The sequence below is a fragment of the Xenopus laevis genome, chromosome 6L (assembly GCF_017654675.1).
Source record: "Xenopus laevis strain J_2021 chromosome 6L, Xenopus_laevis_v10.1, whole genome shotgun sequence".
NCBI classification, from domain to species: Eukaryota; Metazoa; Chordata; class Amphibia; order Anura; family Pipidae; genus Xenopus; species Xenopus laevis.
The window spans coordinates 39,567,989-39,593,558 of record NC_054381.1 but is presented as its reverse complement, the minus strand read 5'-3'; the positions used below and the strand labels follow the sequence as shown (position 1 = coordinate 39,593,558).

General features: G+C 36.6%; 1 protein-coding gene across 1 annotated transcript; it reads left to right on the top strand.

Annotated features, from left to right (window-relative positions):
* The first annotated feature begins 5,835 nt into the window (after nt 1-5,835).
* On the top strand, nt 5,836-25,570 carry macc1.L (MET transcriptional regulator MACC1 L homeolog). The gene is made up of 5 exons (XM_018267373.2): nt 5,836-6,036; nt 17,457-17,568; nt 20,598-22,642; nt 23,384-23,572; nt 25,112-25,570. The coding sequence occupies exons 2-5, from the start codon at nt 17,460-17,462 to the stop codon at nt 25,319-25,321; spliced, it is 2,553 nt and encodes an 850-aa protein (XP_018122862.1). The 5' UTR covers nt 5,836-6,036; nt 17,457-17,459; the 3' UTR covers nt 25,322-25,570.

The following is a 25,570-nucleotide window of genomic DNA, read 5'->3' as shown; positions in this document are numbered from 1 at the left end:
TAAGTGGCAAGGATTTTATTTTGAACTGTTTCTTTTGTTTATTTGTTGCAAGTGAAAATAAACTGCTGGGAAGAGACTATACTCCATGAGTAATGATTTTGCCATTTGCTGCTTTACCCCCAGAAAGCTGGTCCCAGCTACCTAATTCCTGACAATATATAATATACAGGACCCAAGGAGTCAAAGCTTGCTGGGTGCCAAGCACATACTTTCTCTGTCACCTAACCTAGTCTTGGCCCGTGTCTTCTCAGTAACTAGTGACCAGCGAGAAGTGACGAGCTCCACCAAGTCAAACTGTGCGTTCATTTGCACGTGTGTTATTGCATGCATGCATAGGGTGGGGGTCGAACTGATACCAGCCTGGTCAGTTTTCCCCTGCCTCTAATTAATCGTTCAGCACGTTGCACTACCTCTGAGCTCACTCTTATTGCCTTGAGCAGTGAGCATAACACCCAGTCAAACAGGACAGCTTCAAAATAATAACATTTTAAATTTTCAAAAACCACAAAATTGAATATTAGCTCTTACAATGCCATTATCCAAGACATAACTTAAAGGGGAAAAAAACCTAGTCGGCGCAAACCATCTTCTTCCTGCTGTGAACGGCGTTTTGGCGCATGCGCAGTAGGATCAATTCGCCGGTATGGATCTACTGCGCATGCGCCAAAAGCCACGCGCATGCGCAGTAGATCGTACCGGCGAAATGATCCTACTGCGCATGCGCCGTTCACAGCAGGAAGAAGATTGCGTGGAAGAAGATGTCGTCAGTGAACTCCCTGGACTGGTCCTGCGCAGAAGGGTAAGTAACAAGTTAGGGGCATTTGCCCAGCGGGAAGGGTAGGCCAGGGGGGAGGAGGGAGGGTGGGCAACAAACGGGAGGGGGGAGGGGGGTTTGCACCGACTAGGTTTCCTTCCCCTTTAAAGGGGACCTGTCACCCAGACCTAAAAAGTTGTATAAAAAAAACCTTTGCAACATAAACATTAAACCAAAATTGAAGGAAACAAAATTTAAATAACTAATGAAAATGACTTGGAATTATTTTTAATTAGGACTAGTTTATCCTTTAAATACGATTCACTAAATAGAGATAATCTTCTTTTTGTCTTTGTACCATACCATTAACCTAAAGATTTTCCCGCAAAGCTTTACCATAATTTATCCTGAACACAGGTATCTGATATCTCGGTTCTTCATTCTGTTGGTAGAGATAAGTTCTCAAGGTGCTTCAGTAACTGATTCATCACTATTTCTGCTGATGGCACTTTCTATTAATATACTATTTGCTGTTTTCATTTGTACTGGCCTTGAAGACATAACAAGAAATTGCAATATGTGGCAGGATATGACTTTGGGGAGTAGTTTAAACTTTTTTTTTTCAAGGATTAAGGGAGAAAAATGATGCTTGCAGACATTCAGGATCTCGAAAAAGTACTCAGACTATTGGGCATATCTCTTACTGCCAAATAAATTCTACACTTAAACATTTGATTACTGTTCTCAGTGACATTTTATTTCAAAGAACTGAAAGTCAGAATACATTTCTTTAAAATGACATTTTTTATGAAAAAAAGCAGAGCTAACAACCCCCATGCATTTATCCACCCCCAACTTCCCGCACAGAATATTCTGCCCCATCCTGAACCACACCAGAGGGACACTGTGCAACTTCATTGTAAGTGCCACAAAGAACGTTCCATCAGCTCATAGTCAGCTGAGTGGATTTGACTGTTGCAAAGGCTGAAATCAACGGAATCTCACTCATTGTCTTCGGTGCAAAATTTTATTTTTTGATCTTTCTACATACATTTTACTGTGCTCATCCCATCTGGTTACTATTTATACACTGCATCCAGGAATGTTATGTTCTATCCATCCTCAGACTATGCTGTTTCCATGCTGGGTGCACTGGAGATTTCAATAACCTTTTAAATAAACATATGCTAACTCATTATGTTGGTAAGTATGGCACTAGAATAAGCAAGAACAAAATGGAAGAAAAATTTTTTTTTTAGTAGCAAACTGTTTTTTCAGCTGTTTCTCATGAGTATTTAAAGAAAATATCTTTATTATAAACCCCATTTCAGATGTCCTTATTATTTAAATAATTCTGTATATGCTCTGAAGTTAACAAATAGGCCCAGGACTTAACAACAGTCAGGGAAAACTCCTGTGGGCAAAAGTGATAAACTGAAAATATCAACAATTGCAAAACAAATGCCACTCAGTGACAGTAATCACAAACAGGATGTGTCTCTAATTAGACAGACTATGACACCAATACATTTTTGCTGACTCTACTGCTTTACTGGTTTAAATGAGACATTATGTATTCTTTTCCTGTGTTCTTGTATCACTCATACAACGTGAAGGAAGGAACACAGTAGAAGGAAAAGATACAATAATTATATATAAGTACTGATAGTATCATAGCTATTGAAATGTTTAACTAGTTATGGTAGGATATTATGCAGAGAAAATGACTTAATTAAAATAGCTTCAGCCAATCAGACTATTATTGCTCAGGTAGATCAGAATATATATATATATATATATATATATATATATATATATATATATATATATATATATATATATATATATATATATATATCTTTTAGATATGTTAGTTTAGGTGAAAAATACTTCAAGTTCAAGTCCTAAAAAATGATTCCCAAGTGCCTGCATAAAATTATCACAGTCAGTGCAAGAAGGGCTGTAATGGGATGAAAAGCCGTTGGCAATGCAATGTAAGCTGTCTTAGAATGAGGCAAGTAAATGCATTCTTTTCTAATAAGGCTTTACACTGCATGCCTTGCATTGTGCTCTTTGGCTCCCTATGGCCCTTTTTACACTTACCATGATAGTTCTATATTTGACTGGTCTCCAGGTTCTACCCCTCAGAAACCATGTTCCAATATCTTGCACTGAAAAGTTCTAACAAGATTGAAGCAGGCTGTCTGGAAGTTTGGATAATGGCTCTTAATTATTAGGCTGTATCTGTGTTATTTAACCATCAGTTCTGGATATATAGTTGGCCCATAATTTCTTATGTGTGGGGTACATCTTTGGTTGTAAGGCAGTGTTATATGTGTAGCATGGGGCATGTGAATACCTTATTTTCTAAGAAGGTTTTACACTGCATATCTTCCTTATAGCCAAGGCTATATTTAATGAGTAAGGAAGGTGGTTGCAGGGACTGTATAATCACACCCCCAGCTTATAATTATAATTGCCCTAAAAAGAAAGAAGCAGAAGCCTTAAATGTTGCAGGTATTTTTGTACTTGGCAAGTAAAGTGCCTGTTCATCAGCACTGGCTTTTTTATATGGGTTTGTGGTTTTAAATTAAATCCAAGTTTGGTGCAGTGCTCCACACCACTTTGGACATTTATATGTAACAAACATCTACCTGCACATACAGTCATATGCAAGGTCAGGGCCAACATCAGAAATCACTTGGCCCCGTACAGCAACATTCTCTGGGTCCCCACCCATCCCAGATCCCACTCCAAGCCCCACACCACAGTAAACCACATAGACACCAGCACTAAAAATGGTAAACCCCTCACTCACAGGTTATAAAAAGCCTTTGGTGATCAGGGCCCCCTTATAATTTAAAAAAAAAAATTGGCAGCCAGTGTCCGACATAAAGGTTTTTTTTAAAAAAAAAATGGTGGTCAGGGCCCACCCTGTAAATTAAAAAAGAAAAACTATTGGTGCCAGGGCCCCCATAAAAGTTTTTTTTTTAAAAAAAAACATTGTTAAAAAAAATCATTGGTGGTCAGGGTCTCCCATAAATAAAAATAACAAACTGCACCAGATCCCCCTTTTAAAAGTTTTTACAAATATATTGGTGGTCAGGCGCCCCATATTTTAAAAAATGAAACAAAACAAAATTGGTGTTCAGTGGAACTTACCTTAGGTTCTTCTTCAGCTTCTTTGGCTCCTTTCATAGCTTTGGGTCTTTTTGCTGCTTCCGGACTTCAACTGGTTTTAGGTCTTCAGTGCCGCATGAACTTTCCAGCACAACCGGGCCCCCCTTTTTATTAAACCAAACTGGACCAAACTCCCATTGAAGATTTTATCTTATTTATCATTAAGATAACTTCGATAAAAAATCGATAAAATCATACAAACTTTTCGGATTTGACATCTGAAAACCCGATTTTTTCAGATTATAGGACGAAACCCAGCGCAGATCACAATATCTTCAAATTGCCACTGACTTCTACATGACCTCGACAGGTTTGAGATGGCAGATTATCAGATTCTGACTTTTAGCAGTTTTGGGGTAAATAACCCCTTAAGTATAGAGCATTTGTTTTTTAAATGGGGTCAGTGACCCCCATTTGAAAGCTGGAAAGCATCAGAAGAAGGAGGAAAGTTCGGGCGACTTCGGAAATGGAAGCGCTGCGAGTGCATTGGCATTATAGCAGGTGGAAGGCAGGGGGAAAGCGGTTCGGGGAGATTGTCGCCCCGCAGAAGAGACGATTAATCGTCAGACGACTTAATCTCCCTGAATCTGCCCGTGTGCCCCTGCCCTAAAGATATGGGCCTGGTTTAAGATTGTAAATAGTTTTTGGAGTAAAACCCATAAAAATGCTTGTGTGAAAAATTGTAAATGGCAGGATAAAAAACATGTGGTTTAGAAAAAGTAGCACATTGTAAAAAGTTCAAAAAACAGCCGCAAGTCACATGTTTTCCCACTTGTAACCTGTCTCAGCCAGGAGCCCAACCACGGGTTCAGGCTCTAATTTCTCAATTAATACAGCACTGCCTGCTTTTAGCAGCATTGTTATCATAAGGGGCAGTCTGGAGGAGGCACATAGACAAATAAAATCAGGAAAAGTATACTGTTTAGAGAAACATGCAATAACGCATGGAAAACATACTATTCACAAAAAGCTTAACTATTGGGGAAATGTAATAAAAGGTATTATCAGAAAAATACAATGCAAAAAATATTTCCACGGTGCAAATAATTTTTCTTTGTGCATGAATGTAATAGCCGTACACCAAGTTAAAGGGGTGGTTCACTATTAGAATGTTATTGAATGGCTAATTGTAAGCAACTTTTCAACTGGCTTTCATTTTTTCTTTTATATATTTTTGTATCATTTGCCTTGTTCTTCTTCTGACCCCAGCTTTCAGCCCCATCTATAACAAATGTTTTGTAAGGCTACATATTTATTTTTATTGCTACTTTTTATTACTCATCTTTTCTATTCAGGCCTCTCCTATTCATATTCCAGTCTCTTATTCAAACCAATGCATGGTTGCTAGGGTAATTTGGACCCTAGCAGCCAGATTGCTAAAATTGCAAATTGGAGAGATGCTGAATAAAAAAACTCAAATCAAAAAACACAACTAATAAAAAATTAAAACTGATTGTAAATTGTCTCAGAATATCACTCTCTACAGCATACTAAAAGTTAATTTAAAGGCAAACAAATCCGTTTTTTTATGCTCATGCCATTCACATAAACAATATTTGATTTCTATATTCACGTGTACTACAAAATGATTTCTATGATAAGTAGCAACAGTCAAGTCACTTTCCATAATATTCAGATGTATGTACATCTTTCAAAGGCTATTTTGTGTGTAATTGGCAACAATTAAAACCTTGAAAATCCTTTTCTCCTTTATGCACTTAAACTACAAAACGTGACACACAGCTATGACTTGATTGACTTCCTGGCACCTCCTTCAACCGAAACTTGTCCTTTGGTTTCAGGTGTAATCTCAGGTGCCCTGCACAGGATTCTGGGTAGTGAGTACTTTTCACCTGCAGTCAATTTATTGTTGGGCGTTAAAGGACTTCAAGTCCCAGGAAACACTGCACACTGGTATGTCAAGGCACAAGGAAGGGCTAAGGGAGTTAGGTGTGTCTGAGTTTGTTCAGTCTTGCTTAACAAGGTAATCATTACCCACAGCAGACTTTTTGCTGTATTAGGTAAACAACAGAGAGTAAGACAGCGTGCAAAAGAAATGCACAGACTCCTGCACCTGACCTGAAGCTGTTTTGCCCCAAAACGTAAGCTTTTTATTTGCTATTTTTGTTTGACCAACTTTTAAAGGAAATCTCTTTTTCCCTCACTTGCGGAATCTCGTTTAACCTTTTTCATTTATTTGATAAATGTGAATGGGGTTTTGTTATGAATTCTCAAGGGCTGACCCTGCCTGTAATGGTGAATAATACTTCCAGGTTTTTCCTTTAGATTTGTTAAAAATCTACTATGTAAAATGTTCCTGATTTTTAAACTTTAATATAATCCATAAAGTACTGTTTAGAACAAAAGCGGAGAGTATAGTTGCTAGTAGCCTGACTGTCCTGACTCCAGAGAGTTTGGCAAATGTTCGACATTCGGTTGTGTTGTCTGTACTGCGCTATTTAATATGTGTTTGATTTGTTTGTGTTTAATTACAGGAGCATTGTTATTGCTTACATATTATAAACACAAATATGCCATATTGTATGTCTGCTTTTTGTGATTATTAGGGGAATGATAGGATCATAATAGTAACTTGGATGCAGTATGTATTCTTTACGTAAAAGGGACGGAGTCAACACAGGCTGAAAAGTAACAAATACTGCCTTATGCAGCTCCGATTCCTTTGAACAGGGAAAATATGTAACGTCCGGTACAGGTGCCTCCCAGAATCCTATTGTGTGTGTGGTGTCTAAGATTGTGGGTGATTGCCATGAGAATGGGTGCTTGGCCAGAAGTTTGTGGCATTTATCAGTGTGACAAATGCACCAGGCTGGGTGCCACTTGTGCAATTGTCATCTTTATGTGCCTATCAATTAAGCAAATGTTTTGTATTCTGACAATATCATCCCTTTAACATCACACATGAAAAACTTTTAAATAGTTTAAGGAAACGACCATACACGGGTAAGAAATTCTAAAATCTCATCTTCAGGTCTAGTTCATTATAAACTTCCTGATAGCCTTTGACTTTTATACACCCTTAAGTATCATCTAGGGCACATTTAGTATAGTTTGAAATGCATTCCTGACTTTTTTATGATTTAAAAACCAAAAGATTGCAGAAAAGTAAAAAATGACATTGCACCTGCTCAGATCTAATGAGACGCCATAGAAGAAACTTTAAGGGGGTTATTTTTCAAGGTCTGAATTTATATCAGTATTTCTAATATCAAACTTCGAGCAACTCCAAATTCCAGAATCGACCTTATTTATGAAGAAAAAAGCCTGAAAAATAGGGTCGGGCAAACTTCTGAGCTTTCACCGAATTGTTCGGAGTTTTCCGAAAAAATACAAAGTCTTTTTCGCCGAAACCCCCGAAATCATCAGATATTGGTGCAGACATTGGGACCTTCCCCATTGTCTTATACAGGACCTTGATTGCTTTTAGATGATGGGTTTTGGATTCAGAGTTTTTAGACCATTGGACTTATAATAATAAATCTAAAAAAAATTTTAATTTTTTTTTTTTTTTTTGTTCCGAAAACTACGAATTATTCTAGATTCAGATATTTGGACCTTGATAAATAACACCCCTTAGTGATTAGAATGAACCCTTTTGTGAATTTTTATACATGTATAAAAAATCACAGAACATTTACAACATATCTTGACTGACTTTTTTATGATAAAAGAGTCATGAATATCCTGTAAATGATATGCTTATAATACACAAGCGCCATGAATATCCTGTAAATTATATCCTTATAAACGGTGACTAGTGATGTCATCAGTTATAAATGGTGAGTAGTGATGTCATTTTTGTCACATGACTCACTTGTGCGTTCGGCTTCGTGCTTTTATATGGTCATGGAACTCCTCGAGACTTATAATATCCTTATATTTTACAAGAGGAGGTACTTTATTCACTATATAAACTGGGGTTAACGATGTCATCAGTTATAAACGATGCTTAGTAGCAATTTGTGTTACATGATTAATGAAACGTGTGTATTATAAGGAATACTGTACCCAAGTTGTAAAATATAGGGATAGTAAAAATCCAGTTTAGAGTTTTATGGCCTGTATACAAGGGAAAGGATATAGGGAAAGGGAACCATTTATATACCACTTTTCACCCATGGGACTCAAAAGCTCTCTGGCTGTGTCAGAACCAGAAACAAATATGGATTAGTTTTTATTTCTTTTCATTTGAGATAAACATACAAGAGAATGTATACATTTATCTTCCCCTAATATCTTTATTACGAAAGCTCTTACTACATTTGTCACTGCAGCAGTGTGGGTATCAAATAACGAGTAGCATGTTGGCCTTGGGGAGACCCTTTTATAAAGGCCATAAGAGGGACCGAATCGAATCATTCCTTAGGTCATTTATTCTAGCTGAAACACAGACTCAGACTCATCTGCTGTCTTACTGTAACCTATTTTATAATATTGTCCTAGGTGCTTTAAAGAATAGCTCCCTCCCCAGTTGTTCTATTACCTGCAGCAGGGAAGGGGTACATTGGCTACTGTCAGATGCCAATGTGGGGCGAGGACTGGGCAGACATAGGGGAGGGACTGAGAGGACGTGGGTGGAGACTGGTCAGACACGGAGTGGGGACTGGGTGGGTGGGCGGTTGGGAGGGTGGTTCGGTATCGCAGTGCATCAGGCCTATACGAAGATTTTTTTGCAGGTGTACGCCACTTGCTCAATGAACTAATAAGTTTCAGTTTCAAGCTCCTAGAGTGGCTTGAGTGTAACCAAATTACCTGCTTGACCCCATCCCTAAAACAAAGGCCTACCCTTACTACCAAAAAAAGACACAATGTTTGTACCTAAGCAATAGCCTCAGACTTAATTAATTTAGCATTACTTTAAGCATTATGTACAGTGTCAGCCTATGCAATGTTTGAAATCATTGAACTCCCATAAGCCCAGGAAATATATTATGATTTAAATAGTGCCATTTCCCACATGCTTTAGGCTACTGCCACATGGATCAGTTTCTTAGTTCCACTCTGTCCTGCTTTTTGGTCTGTCTGCACCAAGAGACAATTGGGGCTCATTTATCAACAATGGGCAAATTTGCCCATGGGCAGTTATCTATAGCAACCAATCAGCGATTAGCTATTGAAAGCCAGCTCAAGTAAAACAATGAATGCAGCAATCTGATTGGTTGCCATGGGTTACTGCCCATGGGCAAATTTGCCCAGTGTTGATAAATGACCCTCACTGTATCAGCCTGGGTGCAGACACACGTAAAGGATTTTGGCACTGAAAGTCTTGGAGCAGAGTGGCAGTTTCTCAGCCTGTGCTTATACACAGGCACATAAACTGCCCCCTGTGACAGCAGCCTTACAGAACAAGGGGATACAACCACGACACATAACCGTAATGTTAACCAAAGTTGATGCATCTTTGCATGTTGTTAAGAGATAATAGGGGAAGGGCCCTGCTAATGAAAGCTTACAATTAAAATGGGAAAGGAAGCGAGACATAAGGTTGGAATACCACACGCTGTTGACACCTCAACATTTTATTTCTCAAACTGCCATCACAGCACTTTTGTTTTTAAATAAAGTGACATAAGTATAGTGTGTACAGTTAAAATGAGTGTAAAAAATACTAATAAAAAGAGGGATGGGAAGTTATTCATTGTCTGACTTGCAACTGCATCTGGCCTCTACTCACAACAACAGAAACTGCCCTAACAAATCTTAGTAGTGCCCTAGCAATTGCAAAATTCCTAATTAATTTTTTCTTAATCCAGGTATTCTCTGCAGTTTTTGACAATGCTGATCTCCCTCCAAACTCTCCATTCTCCTAGCCTACTTGGCACTCCTTTCCCATGGAAGTCTAGCTGCCTTTCCAACCACAGTTTTATTGCTTCATCATAGAACATCTCTTCTTCTTTACTTCTTTCCATGAGTACATCATGGACCAGGCCTTGGTTACTTGTTATTTACACCTCATGCAATAGCCTTCTAATTAGTTTAGCTTTCAGTACCTTATCGGTGACCATGTATTTTATCTAAGACAAAAAGTCACATCCCTGAACGATGCATGACAGTTTAGAGAAATAATGAAGTTGATGAAACTGACTTGTCTTATCCCATTTCCAGTCTGTATTACAGGCTCCTTGTTGGAAGCGGTACATCAGCCCCATGATTTAATAAGAAAAAACACAAGCAGACTTTTCTGTTGAGCCTGTGTGTCAAAAAGCCATTTGTGTTTAAACCTAAAACCCTCTGAGGTTTAACCTTTTAAACATTTTTAATCCTTTAATGAGTCACACAAGTACCAAATCATCAAACACTGTACTGTTAAGGGGATGTAAAAAAAATGCTATCTTTTACTATATCTCCAGCATTTAATAAAATGCGTACGTTTATCTTGATGCTTGTGTTTAACAATAATTCTTCTGTTTCCATTTAATTTTTCAACTGCAGAAATTGCCTACAAAACAACCTTGTAGAACATCAGACTGGGGTGGGGGGAAGTATTTTTAGCAGCTGCAATCTTGTGCATTGTATTGTACAATGTTTCTAACACCTGGGTTTTATAAAAGCATTTATAATATAAAAAGAAAAATAGACCAATATTACAGTGAAAGGCTGAAGACACTCAAAATAGCTTTACTTTTCCTTGTGAGCCATTGTACACAGTGTTGTGGTCTATGACTCAAGAGGGCTCCATGCGGTGCTTTTGTTATGTTGAAGGAGAAAACTTTCTTCATTTAGTTGAAAAAAACGACGGCTTTATAAAAATGTACCGCAAATACGTACACATTCCTATTATTTTAGATCCTCTCTAGGGAGGATTTTTGGACATGAAAGTCCTTGCATTGTGTGAAGATAAATGAAAGTCATATTTAAGCAGTTAACTACTGAGTAATACAATTTGAGACTGCTGTAGGGTGAACAGAAACCGTCAAAAAGGAAGATTTTATTTACTTACCCTGACAGTAAAGTTCGGTGTGGGAATAAGTTATGAACACAAAAAAGTCTCCAAAGCACTGTGGCAGAAAGAAGGAAGCACTCTGAATATCATCTTGGCACCATCAAACACTTACTAGACTTAAACTACAGTTGATTTAGTTTAGTTTAGTTGATCTGTCTCCTTTTCTAATCTTGAGGAGACTGTATAGGCAGTGGCATAGGTATGGCAGTGTGTTGGGAGTTTCCTTAAATGAGAAGGATCTAGGGGTTTTTGTAGATAACAAGTTGTCTAATTCTGGGCAGTGTCATTCTGTGGCTACTAAAGCTACATACTACATTAGAGGACATTATAGACAAATAGCAGGGGACTTTTTTACCCATAAAGTGGATCACCGTACCAGAGGCCACCCCTTTAGACTAGAAGAAAAGAACTTTCATTTGAAGCAACGTAGGGGGTTCTTCACAGTCAGGACAGTGAGGTTGTGGAATGCACTGCCGGGTGATGTTGTGATGGCTGATTCAGTTAATGCCTTTAAGAATGGCTTGGATGATTTTTTGGACAGACATAATATCAAATTCTATTGTGATATTAAGCTCTATAGTTAGTATAGGTATGGGTATATAGAATTTAATTAAAAGTATAGAGGGGTGTGTGTGTGTGGATGCTGGGTTTTCATTTGGAGGGGTTGAACTTGATGGACTTTGTCTTTTTTCAACCCAATTTAACTATGTAACTATGTATATATTTCTATTCATATTAGGAACTTGGCATATCTCAATGGCTTGACAAGGATGGATATCCATAAATGTCAATTCATAATTTATAATACAAAAGCCTATAAAAGTTGCATGCTTGTTCCTAAATTCAAAGATCACATGATAAACAAACTTTGAATTGAAAATGGATTTCCTACAGTCTTTCTTTCAAACTTGAGATTGCAGAGGGTTTACAGTATTTAATACATTTAATAAATTGTACCAGTGGGGTTGTTAATACAACGAACGGGCAGTTGTTTTTGTTTAGACTTCTATGATAGAAAAGGAAAGATCCTAATGGCTTTTATGGGACTCTACTGTTCCAACCCCAACTCTGGAATATGGAGCTGATTGTAAGTAGAAAGGAAGTGAACTATGAAATGAGGATTCAAAACCTTTTTTTTTTTAAATAGATAAAATGAATCAAACAGAACTAAGCCACAATTTAAGGTGGTGTGGTATAAAGCACCATTTACCAGCACTTTAATATGAGTCAGTAAAGTGTTAATTGCTGTCTAACACTGTGTTTTCTTTTTGTAAAATATTGTGCAAGTGAAAGTTGCCTGAGGGCAGTTTAGCCTGAACAATGGAGGGAGGTGCTGGCTGGAGACATCGAGTTTTACCTATTGAAAGAGTTAAAGGCAGCTCTGAATGTTAGGAATAGGTTTAGGGATAAGTCATGGATGAGGGCAGTTGATCATCAGTTGGATGGTTATTGGGAGGCAAGTTTGTTTACTTTTTTTTTTTTTTGTTGCAAGGAACGTATTCGGGAAGGTATGCTGGTCATCTCCACTCCCACAACTGTTGATGTTGAGTTGATGACATCACTAAGCATCATTAACAAGAATACAGTTTACTGGTTGCTTACAGGCGTTGTGTTTAGGATAGTAGAAGATAAGTAACAGTCCCCTAACTTGTTTGGCTGTCTCTATCCCTTTTGAGTGCTTTGATGCATTCCTCCTGATGTTTTCACTAAACTCTCATAGAAGCTGCTTTTTATAGAAATGCTTTCACATATTCTTTCAGGTTTGTTTTATGGCAAAGAAAAACGACTTAATCCATCCAGTTTGTTCATTAAATGCACATGTTTGCTTTTTTTTAAGTCCCTGAAATGTAAATATACCTATGTTTAAATCCTTTTAGGGGAATGCAATAAAAGTCGGTAACAGAAAAACTTTTCGCAATGCAAAAAGTTATGCCTTTGCGCGAACAAATTTTGTTTTGTGTGAATTTAAGCTTTTGCGAACCCGGAAACACTTTAGCGACCGCTTCCGACCATTTGCAAATTTTATAGTTTGCACCAATGTGCAGTAAATGTAATAAAACTTCTTACTAAAAAAGTCGTTATGTTTGCTCCAAAAGATTAAGACACCTTCAAGCACTTCTTAAGAGTGCGCATTTAAAATTCGCAATGTGTAATTAAAATTCACAGTGCAATAACAGTTTAAGGAACAATATTACATAGAGAGATGTGGGTTTTTAGTCTTAATGGTGCAAATTGTTTTTCTCTTTGCGACTTTAATTACATTTCTCCCTTTAAATTCTGTGTATCTGGCCCACTTCCTTTAACCAAGTACGTCCTTATGTTCCTCCTTACAGTTTCTACCATAAAACTTCATATTTTGTTCCCTAGTTGTAACCACTTTCTGCTTTGGGAAATTGCTTCCCTCCTTAACTCTATTAATTCGCTTAATACATATATCTATTTCTATTCTATCAGCTCTCTACTTACCATGTTCTGAACTAAGTACCTGTGCATTCACTGTAGAGTTTTTGATAATATATTTTGCTATTTTGATCATGCACCATCTGAATTGCCCTCAAGTGAACTGTTCTTGTGCTATTGTTGTATTTCTGGCCAATAATGTGGACGTATAACGTCCCTATAATAGTTCTTCTTGTGAACTATTATATGGTTTGCTATTGCCATCATTCTGCCAGTCTCTGTAGCTTCCATACTTTTTCAAGTTTTCTAATGATTCCTATATTCCTTCTTGCTTCCTTAACTGCCATGAAATTGACATTAATTCTGTATTCTGCAGTTGACTTTTTTTGTTGCATCGAAGTTAAAATCACGTCAATTCTAACAAATTCTCCAAATCTAAGCTGGGTTCCTGTGCATTGCAAGGTGCATTGTATATTATGAAACAATTCATGATCAGAGCATGTTGGTGTGATCACCACAGTATAGGAAAGGCTTCTTGCTTAGATATGATGAAGGGTTCATTCTCACCTATATGTCTTGGGAATGTAAATAATGATATACTGTATGTTTGCTATTTATCAATATGAAGTTTTGCGCCTACTCGGAATTGAGGGGAAAAACGCATGTTGTTGGGGAAAGTATCACCTTTCTCGTACTTAGTCTTGTTCTTACTTTGATGTATGAATTTGCTTTCATTGTTTTCATTTAATTCATAATTAAATATCTCAAAAAGAGTTGTTTTTAAATATTTTTGTGTAACTGATCTGCTGATCGAGTGCAGTCAAGCAATGTATCTGATCGTATAAAGTATAAAACTAGTATTACATTATTTTTTTGTTTTTGATTCTTACTCTGACATGATTGCTGAAGGGTGTGTTACATTGTAAACATACAAAGATTTTAAGGGTGGAGCTTAAGTTAAACATGGCTTTACGTATGATACAGACGGGCATTTTAAGACAATATTACAACTGTTCCTTTTTTCTGTTATTATGGAAATAATTAAACATTTTTAAAAGTTTGGCATTTAAAAGGGATGTTCCCCTCTTGTTCAGCAGGCGCTGCAGCAACTAAATTATCATTAGTTGTTTCTGGGGCCATGTTGATCCTAACAACCAGGCAATGGTTTGAAAGACAAAGAGATGGATAGCAAGATAAGCCATACATCTACAAAGTTCTCTTCTCTCCTGCTCTGAATTCAATTCAAATTCAAAAAACTTGAGACCGTTTGGGGTTGTCAGGTTCAAGTACTCATACTGGCTAGACTGTGTTTTTTAATGTCAGAATAAGGCTAAATAAAAAATAGACTTCATAATTACATAAATATAATCATTCCAGAATAACAACTAGTACAGTATGTGCCTGCTCTCTTTCTATACAGAGATATCAGATGCACATATTCCAGACTGATCTAGGAAGCATGTCTTCCAACACTGGATCGTACACTAGGGGGGATATTTACTAAACTCTGAATTTTTATTAGACAATTGGACTTTTAAAAGAATCACAAATTTTTCTGAATTTATTAAACCCTGAGGATGGAAAAGTCAGAATCTGAAAATTCAACATCTCAGACCTGTTGAGGTTGCATTAGTCAATGGGAGAAGTCCCAATGATTTTTTGATGTGCGCTGGGTTTCATGCAATACCTCGGTTGAAAATTCCGAAAAAACTGTGAAAATCGTATGAAAAATTTAATCATAAATAAGCATAAAAAACCAGAGCGGATTTGATTGGAGTTTGTAGCAGAAAATATTGAGATAAATTCAGAGTTTAATAAATAACCCCCTAGGCATGATACCATCAAATGTGTCTCAGCGGGCTTAGTGGGAATTCCAAACCTATAGGTTGAATAGTCTTGTCAACAGCAGGGATTGTTCCCCAATAAATAAGGCATGAGTTACAAATGCATTCTTACAATTGTTTTAACATTATACATGATCCCGCCACTTAGGGTCTTATGAGTATCTCTAACTACAGATTCAGTATAATAAACATTTTCTATAAAGGTCCCCATAGACGCAAAGATTTTTCTTTGGTGAACGACCGATTTTAGCGAAATCCGACCAATCCGTCAAATTATCGTGAAGTTAGTGGGAATTGAACGATCGTACATCTTACGATTTTTCGTCCGACATCTGTCAGAAAATTGATCGGCCAGGTTAAAAAAATTGTATCGGTCCCAGTGCAATCTATCTATGTTTGTAGGGCCAAGCAGGCAGCTACCCTCAGTTTTCCTGGTAATATCACCTGAAATGGTCTTTTTCGTTGATGGACAAATCATACATTTAAACGATCGTTTCGAGATAATTGTGGTCTCACGATAACTAAAATATCTTTTAAAAATCTTTGCATCTATGGCCAGATTAAGACTGGGGCCACATGGATACAAACGTCGCCTAGCATGACACTCCTATGACTAGGCCCAGTAATATCAGCTATGGCATCATGGGAGCTCCCATGATGCCATAGCTGATGTTACTGGACTGAGACATAGAACAGTGCTGTCAATCAAGACACAGAATGTGCATGCAGCATTCCTCAATGAGTGTTATGGTCTGAAACCTTTAGTCAATGGTGCAAAAAATGTAAATTACACTGTGTGAAAGTATTGGATTTGGCTGCAGTCAAGAGACACTGCCAGAAAATATGGAAAGGGATGTACCTGTTATACAGAACTGATTATTAAATGAAACCAGTTAATTTTAGGGAAAGGGAGTGGGAGGGTGTAAAGGTAATCAATGCTACATTAGCACATTTTATTATATTATATAACATCTGTATCTGTAACATCTGTAATATGCACACAGCTTTATTGTACCAGCCCTATTTATTCAGCATGCGAACACTGCCAGCTTTTGAGTACTAGATTATGGGTGAAGAGAAAGGATAGGATATGCTCATAAACATTGGCATTTCAATTAAGCAATGTATCAGGAAAGGAGAAATAGTAATAAAGAAAATGAATTAAAAGTACAATATTGAAAAAGACAGAACTGGAAAATCTTTGGAAAATGATGAAATGGAATAGATTTAAAAATATACATGGAAGCAATATAAATTAGAAGGCATTATTCTAAAAAGAATCATGTATCCTTAAGAAGTAACTGATAAAAATGAAAATCATAAGTACTTTTCCATAACCCTATGCAAGTTAGAATATGAGCAAATGGATACATGCATAATGGGCATTTACAATCCCAAATACTTAGGCTTCATATCTATCAGGCAGACAGGTATATGCTCAATGATGACTGTATAATCTACATAACCTAAAATGGCAGTTCTAGCTCAAAAATAGTCCCCTTTCCAATGAACAATGTCTATATAGTCATTTTTGTTTGTTGTCATTTTTTGTTACCCATTTTGTATTTAGGCTGGATTTTATTCCATCTAAAAATGTTAAAAATCTATTAAAGTTAAACCCAGTTTGTTAGTATCTTTGGATTCTTTCCTAATTTGTCCTTGCCCTGAGCTATGCCACATGGTACATTTACATAAGATATGCCACTAATTGTCACAATAAGGAGCAAATTTACTTATGGTCGAATATCGAGGGTTAATTAACCCTCGATATTCGACTGCCGAATTGAAATCCTTTGATTTCAATATCGAAGTCGAAGGATTCACCGCAATTCGTTCGATCGAACGATTAAATCCTTCGAATCGTTCAATTCGAAGGATTTTAATCCATCGATCGAACGATTTTTCTTCGACCTAAAAAAGCTAGCAAAGCCTATGGGGACCTTCTCCATACGCTAACATTAACTTCGGTAGGTTTTAGGTGGCGAACTAGGGGGTCGAAGTTTTTTTTTTTTAAAGAGACAGTACTTCGACTATCGAATGGTCGAATAGTCAAGCGATTTTTAGTTTGAAGTCGAAGTAGCCCATTCAATGGTCGAAGTAGCCAAAAAAACTTTTGAAATTCGAAGTATTTTTTATTCTATTCCTTCACTCGAACTAAGTAAATGGGCCCCTATATGTGTGTCACTTGCTGCAGGTCACTCGAGATGCATCAGATTTAAAATCAGTACAGTATAATAGCTGTAAACTTGAGAGTAAGCGAAGTGAGATAATGAGAAATATATATTTCATTTTCTATTGTCGTTGTTTCTTTTAGAAGATGTCAAAAGGTCGATTAAATTCTTTCCGTCCTGCTGGAATCTCTAGGAGTAAATCGGAAGGGACATTGATTGACTTTGACGACCCAAAATTCCCAGCCAATAATGCAGGTGAGCTATAACATATTATTCTATTTGGCAATGATGCTTTAGCTCGTTATTTCAAAAGGAAACATTTCTACTTATTGGTGTGAAACAGAAACTTATAGCTATGAATCAAATGATTGCTTTCATCATTCCAATAGCACTCGATTGCAGCTGCTGATTGGTTGCTATGGCTCTCATCCTAAAAACTATAAGCCTTTTAGTGTGAAATCGGCTGTAGGAACGTTTTTGGAGGGGGTAATAAAAACTTGAATGCATTGTAAATCAAAACACAATGAGTTTATGCCAGCAAAGTTTAATGCTCAATAGATGTTTCCAGACAGATTACATTAAGGAATATTCACCTGGATCATAATATTTGAGCTTAGATGGAGAACTGGCTAAAGGATAGATTACAAAGTTAATGGAGTGCAGCAGGGATCTGTCCTTGGCCCTTTGGTTTTTTATGTTTGCAGTACACACTCACACTCACACTCTCTCTCTCCTCAACCCAATTAACTATGCGAGTAACATTTGGACCAGGTTAAATGTTGATTGATACTACTTAAGCCCTTATGGTGTATGCCTGTTAATGCTTTATTAATGGAGCACCAAAACAATTCTAAATTCATATCTTTAAAATAACATTTGGCTAAGCTAATGGATGGCCCAATTGCCCTTTTAAGTTTGTTTGTTTGACCTTCAGGTAAGCTAATTAACTGACTAACTGCGATCCATTAGGACTGCCTGAAGGTCACCCACACATAAAAAAATGACAAATTTCTTAACCAAACCCTTCTGTGTAATGCCGTTGTATTAAAGTTTCATGGTGAACTGTGCATAAAGTGGATGGAGGGTAGAGTAGTGGAATGTCTTAATTGCCTTGGATGGCCTTGTCTATTGATTACCCTGTCACTATGTAATAACCATATTTATATATTTATCACCAGCTTAACGTCCATTTAACAGCGAATATAAAATATTTTCAGTTTATAATATTCCAGCATATTGACAAATTTAAGCAATTTGTTTTATTTTAAACTCTGTATACTCAAGACCTAAGATGATATGACAGAAGGGATATTGTTCTAATTCTTGTATCCATGGTGTTAAGTTTATTCACACAAAAGTATTTTTCAAGAAAAAAAAACAAAACATTGCACTGCATAAATTTATTTTTCTGGTAATTCTCAGAAAAAGAAGCTCTGGATAAATGCCACAAATATATAAACAGAAAGCACCACTATGAAGCAATGAGAAAGGAAATAAGTGCCAAGTAATTGAGTTTCAACATAAAAACAATTCATTTACAAAGAAGAAAAAAGCATCTAGTGAAATGTTATCACTAACAGGGATTTTCCAATACAACTATGTGAAAGGCAAATTGTAAATAAATGAAACCATAGTATTTATTCATAGTTCTAATAATATTAAAGACAACAAATAAGTGTTCATTTAAAATCTCTCTTTGATCTTAAAGGGGGCTTTCAGTAATATCCTGGATAGCATATTTCCCAAATCTCATCCATTGCGCTAGGCTTCCCTGGGAGATCAGTTCCAACATTTGGGAATAACATGTTTATGCCATAACTCACAATATGACCAAACTGTGAGGTATATGGACAATACTGTTGGCAAAAATCATGTGTATTATATGTGGAACTTGCATTACTATATTATGTACCATAGGGCTTGTGTGATGTGACACTATCAGAGAACCAACAGAAATTTGGTCTAGAAATCTCTCTTTTCATGGCAAAAAAGCTTTTTTGCTTTTCCCACTGGGATGACTGTTAGTGATGGGCAAATTTTTTACATTTATTTTCGACAATTCCGATTAAACGCACGCCCATTGACTTCAATGCGTTTCAAAATGTCGCCGGCATTGGAATTGTTGGCGGTGGCCATTTCGACGCCTGAGAATTGAAGCCGGCGTCAAAATTCGCCCATCACTAATGAATGTGTGTAAACCCAGAAAAGGACTAAAAAAATCTGAAATCTGTTTCCTTATTGACCTACTGTAATTAGTATTAAAGGGGACCTGTCGCCCAAAAAATATTCCAAATACTATTTTATCAAGTTGGTCAAGCAAAATAAACTTTAATTACACAATATAAATTATTTGATTCTTGTCTCCTTCAGACTGGGAATTCATAATTAAAGCAAACAGGAATTTTGTGGACACTGTTATTAGGGCAAGCCTTGCAGCATCTCAAAATCTTGTTTGTGCACCAGAATGGGGGACCTGATGTCCACCCCGATGCCCTGGCTTCACAATTAAATGGTAAACAGAGAGGGGGGATGTGGGGAGAGCAGTGACATCTTGTAAGTGCTGAATGGAAAGTGAAAGTAACTGCCTGTCCTGCCTCTATGCCTAAGGCATAGAAGAGGGGCAGGCAATATTTGATTGACAGCTGAGCTTTTTAAATGAGTTTAATGCTTTAATAAAAATAAAAGAATTTGGGTTTCATGTTTAATTTGAAAATAACTTTTATTATACCGCTTTTTATGTCTGGGTGACAGGTCCACTTTAAAATTAAGGTATTAAATGAATTAGTATTAAACAGGGAATGCACTTTACCTATTGCAATGCATTTTAGTGTGTACAATGTCAAACACTGAACAATAACTTATAGGATAATGTGTTGACTTTACACAGAGACTTCTCGTTTGGAGCTCAGGTTATTTTTATACAAGGTGGAATTTTCTGTCACCTATCCTAAGGCCCCTGCAGATATCAAGTCCTCTCAGAAGTACTGTTTTACTGGATTTTGAAATTTGCACCATTGCAGTATCCAGCCAGTCATATACTTGCTTTCAGTATTCTCATCCAGGATGATTCCTCACTGGTTGCAATGGGCTTATGCTCCTATGCAAATTGCAATTGTTAGTTAAACTCTCTGAAAGAGAAGCATTTTAAAAAAATCAATTGCAATTCACCATACATGGCAACCTTCTTGAGCCTTGGGTCCTTGACTTCTCCATTACTAATATTCATTAATGCATGTTGTGTTGCACTTGTGCTGTTTCTAATTGTCTATTTTTCGTTCTTTTAGATACCATTAGTAAGGAAATAGACTTACTTATCGACTGGCAAAATGTATTTCAAGATCATTCAAAAAATTCTTCAAAACCTAGTAATCCCTTTTGGAATGGATTGTCTGACTCCAACCCTTTCCTTGATGATGTTGTTCAAGCTAACACTTTTTCCAAGAGCAAGGCACATACATCTATCTTGAAAGAGGATCCATTTTTGTTGTTCGCAGAAACAGAAGCTAGAGATTCAGTGGCCTCTTCAGGAGATGAACTTGATATTAATTACCTTTTAAAGAAGGCTGCCTCACGGAAAGGTGCACGATCTAAGAGTGTTTCCGATCTGAGCCTGTTGGATTACAAGGATGCTGATGTTTCTGCTAGTTCAAGTCAGATTCTGGCTCCTGATTTAGACTGGCTTCAGAATGATCGTGAGGCTTATAAAATGGCATGGCTGAGCCATAGGCAGTTGACACGATCTTGTCTTGATTTGGATATTATGAGTCAAAGTCCAGGCTGGGCACAAACACAAGCCACCGATATGCACATACTTTGTAAAATAGACCACCAAGGAGGAGCCGTGCAGCTTCCTGGCTCTAATATAACCATACATGTCCCTGAAGGTCATGTGGCTCCTGGGGAATATCAAGACATCTCCTTAAAAGCACTTCTAGATCCACCTTCATCACTTAACAATAATCTCTCAACTACTGTAAGCCCTGTCCTAGAAATTATATTAAGTAACATCAACACATTAGAAGTTCTTTTACTGGAAATGAAAATCACTGCTGAGGTTAAGAATGATCCTTACAGCCAAGTAATGACTGAAGTTGCCACGTTTTATAGCTACAACAAAGAGGGACCATACGAAAAGCTCTCAGGTGGATATATTTACAAGGACACATTACAAATCAAATTGCCCACTCTTAGCCGCATTACATACATTGTAACAGCTGCACAAGCCAAATCGATTCAGCCTCCAGCAACCAGTGTTTATGATTACATTCATAAGAGTATAACAGTGGCAGTTTTTGGGCCAAAGCATATTCATCCAGCTTTCACCACAGTTTTAGCAGTAATAGGGCACAACTATATTCCTGAAATTCTCACAATAGATGACATTAAGAAACGGGGAAAAAATATGCCACCAGTTGTCTTTCAGCTCTGGGGGAAACATCAATTAGTTCAGGATCAGATTCAAGATTTGTCTTTCTATTTTGTTCCCAATAGCTCTAGCTTTGAAGTGAAAGCAGCAGATAATCAAAACCGAATCATAGAGCAACAGCTGAAAATAGGTAAAATGATCCGGATACAATTTCCATTTTCACTTAGGGGTAGCGGTGAAATTAGTTCCTTTAATTTTAGGGTTCAGATAAAGGGCAAGGACAACAACTCGCTAGTATCAGAGTTTGATGTACAAACACCTAACCCTGCACCAAAAATACAATGTTCATCCAGTAATCAAACTCGCTTACAGAAAAGGAAAGAAATTATTTCGGCTCCTGTGCTCCAAGCAAGCACTATAAATTACCCTAAATTTCAGGATAAGCCTCTAAAGATAAACAACTATGCAGTGACTTTAAAAACGGTTTTGCGCCAACAAAAAATGGACTACCTTCTTGAATACTTTAAAGGAGACACAATTGCACTCCTTGGAGAAGATAAAGTAAAAGCCATTGGTCAGACCAAAATAAAAGAATGGTATGTTGGAGTTCTGAGAGGCAAGGTTGGGCTTGTGCACTGCAAGAATGTCAAAATTATCTCCAAAGAGCAAGTTATTGATTTTTCAGACGCACAATTCACAACCAAGATGCTTTTGGAACAAATGACTATGCCGTTTAAAAAACTTACCTACATTTATTCATCTGTACTCTCACTTGTGTCTGAAAAAGTTACTGACTGGAGATGTCTAGCCGATATGCTAGGCTATTCCCATTTATCATTAGAGGAGCTCTGTCATGGACATACTGAAAAGAACTCGGAGAGAGTCTCGTCTGTTGTCAAAAAGTTGAAAGAGGACTGCCATGCTGATTCCAAAAAGAGAAAATTCCACTATGAACTAATTATGGTAAGTGCAGTGCTGTGAACTGTTTCTATAACCGGTTATGAAGCCAAAATTCAGTTATAAGATTGATTATCCAGAATGCTTGGAAACTGCAGTTTCTTTCTATAATATTAAAGCTAGTTAAAATAAACTAAATAAAACTAACTTTGGTGTCAAAGTGAATTTATTCTATCTTACATATGATCATGTACAAGATAATGAAATTAAAAAAAAAAAGTAGATAGGACTCTATGGGAAATTGTATTCCCATATTTTGGACCCTTCTGAACAACGGGATTATATAAAGAATTATGGTATTTTAGAAACTGTTGATTTATAATCTGTGGCAGTTAGAGCATATTCACCTTTTTCGACATACAGCAAAAAATGGGAATATGGGCAGTTGAAGACTTCACAAGGGCCACAAAAATTTCTAATTTTTTTATTTATGACATCATTAATATCATCATCTCCATAACACTCTATAAGATAATATACTGTGTGTGTATATATATATATATATATATATATATATATATATATATATATATATAGTGCAATAGAATGATGAAATGAATTAACAATATTTCCTGTTTGCTGTGAAATAAAATTTGATTTCATTATTATAGGAAGTTTAATTTAGATGATGAATCAGAATCATATATTATGGGTTTTTATGTTCTTTTTACATCCTTATGGAACTTAGATCATTGCTAAACTACACTTGCTAACCTGCTAATCTGTCATATGAAATTCTATGTGCAGGGCCTGTTGAAGATGGACTGCCAAGGACTGGTGGTTCGTTTAACACAAGATACAGTTATTTTGACAGCTGCTGTTCAGTTAGGTATACGCTGGCGAGAACTTGCTGAAAAGCTGGCAAGACTTACCAAGCAACAAATGGAGGCCTATGAAACCCCTCATTATGGGAGATCTGGGGAAGTTAGTGTACAGGTAAGGCAAGTTAAACAGAATATACAAGTCATTACATTTGAGAAAATGTAGTAGATCCTTTCTTTATACTTTAACAACATTAGTTGCAGCCCAATAGAATCAGCCCAATTTATAATACAGGTATGATATACACACTATTCACTTTCTAGCTACCTGATGTAGATCATGAACATTAATAGTATTGGCTGTCAAAGCACCAACACAGTAGAATTTATCATTTTTGGTTACTCTTTGATATGTGCCATGCCTCTTGACAAATACATTATACTTTTAAAAGAAGAAGTTTTGAAAGAACGTGTGTTCAAATTTCCGAGAAAACACAAATCACATAAAGGGAATTCCCTTACTAATTAAAGTATTGCTAAAACGGGTATATGCCATAGCAGATTCCAATTCCAGTAAGAGTTGCACATGGAGGGGTTGATTTACTAACATTTAAAATTATTTTTGCATGTTTTACCTTTTTTTTTTTTTTTTTAATGAAAATAAAATTTCACGATGAACTATTAGTTTTCATGCAATTTACTAAAGAAATAGACTAAAGCAATTCTTTAAAGGGGTGATTCGCCTTTAAGTTAACTTTTACTATGTGATAGAATGGCTTATTCTAAGCAACCTTTTAATTGGCCTTAATTCTTTTCTCTTTTTATGGTTTTTGAATTATTTGCCTTCTTCTTATGACTCTTTCCAGCTTTCAAATGGGGGTCACTGACCCTCATCTAAAAGACAAATGCTCTGTAAGTCTAAACATTTTTTTGTGGTTATTGCTACTTTTTTTTACTCATCTTTCCACTCAGTTCCTCTTCTATTCATATTCCAATCAGTGCATGGTTGCTAGGGTAATTTGGACCCTAGCTGCCAGATGAAATTGCTGAAATTGCAAATTGAAGAGATGCTGAATAAAAAGCTAAATAACTCAAATACCACAAATAATAAAAAATGAAAGCCAACAGCACATTGTCTCAGAATAACACTCTATATATCATACTAAAAGCTAATTTAAAGGTGAACAACCCCTTTAAACTAAAGACTATAATATGTCCCTGAAATATGCATGCATTTTAAGTTATACATCTCTTAAAGGGGTAGTTCACCTTTAACTTATCTGTCAGTAAGATGTAGACCGTGATTCTCTGATATAATTTGCAGTTGGTCTTCATTTTTTATTTATTGCATGTTTTTGATTTTTAATTATTTAGCTTTTTATTCAATTTCCAATATACCCTAGTATCCAGGCAATGGCTTGACTGAGATTCCAGAATATGAATAGTAGGAGCACTAAATAGAAAGATAAGTAATAAAATATAGCAATACAATTGTAGCCTCACAAGGCAATCATTTTTTACTGCTAGGGTCGGCAACCCTGGGAAGAAGCAGTAGATAAAGACAAATAATTTAGAAAAAATAAAAATGAAGACCAATTGAAAGTTGCTAAGAAAAGGACTGTCCTCCTTTCTGTGTAACGTACATTTGAGGTCTGTAGGAAATTATAGTTTAGAAAATGTGTCTTAACTGCATCTTCTTAAACCTTTTTTCCAGATGATGTGGAAGCCTGCTTTTGACTTCTTGTACACATGGGCTGCTCACTATGGAGAGAGTTATAGAGATGTGCTGCAAGACTTGCACTGTGCGTTGGACAAGATGAAATACCCAGAAACCAGACACTGGAGGGAATTAACTGGAATCCTCATTTTTGTGAACTGCCTTGAGAGACTACGGACAACAGCTTTTTCTAAATTCCAAGACTGAGGGGCATGTTTATCAAAGTTTAATGTGGGAATCCTGCAGGTGTCCTGAAAGTTTCCCGGACATTTCAACTTTGATGGATTCAATCCAACTGGCTGATAAATATCAAGCAAGTTAAATATTAAGAATTGTCCAAGTACTCCTTGATACAGACCTGCCAAATCCATGACTGGACAGGAATGTCAATTATCATAGAAGACAATGAGTTTCTATTTTTTTTGTGCTAATTCAATAAATATTGATACAGATGAA

Excerpts from the sequence above, each read along its gene's own strand:
- macc1.L (XM_018267373.2), top strand. The coding sequence starts at position 17,460 with ATGTCAAAAGGTCGATTAAATTCTTTCCGTCCTGCTGGAATCTCTAGG. Across the intron at positions 22,643-23,383 it reads TCCACTATGAACTAATTATG|GGCCTGTTGAAGATGGACTG; the intron begins GTAAGTGCAGTG and ends TTCTATGTGCAG. Across the intron at positions 23,573-25,111 it reads CTGGGGAAGTTAGTGTACAG|ATGATGTGGAAGCCTGCTTT; the intron begins GTAAGGCAAGTT and ends CCTTTTTTCCAG.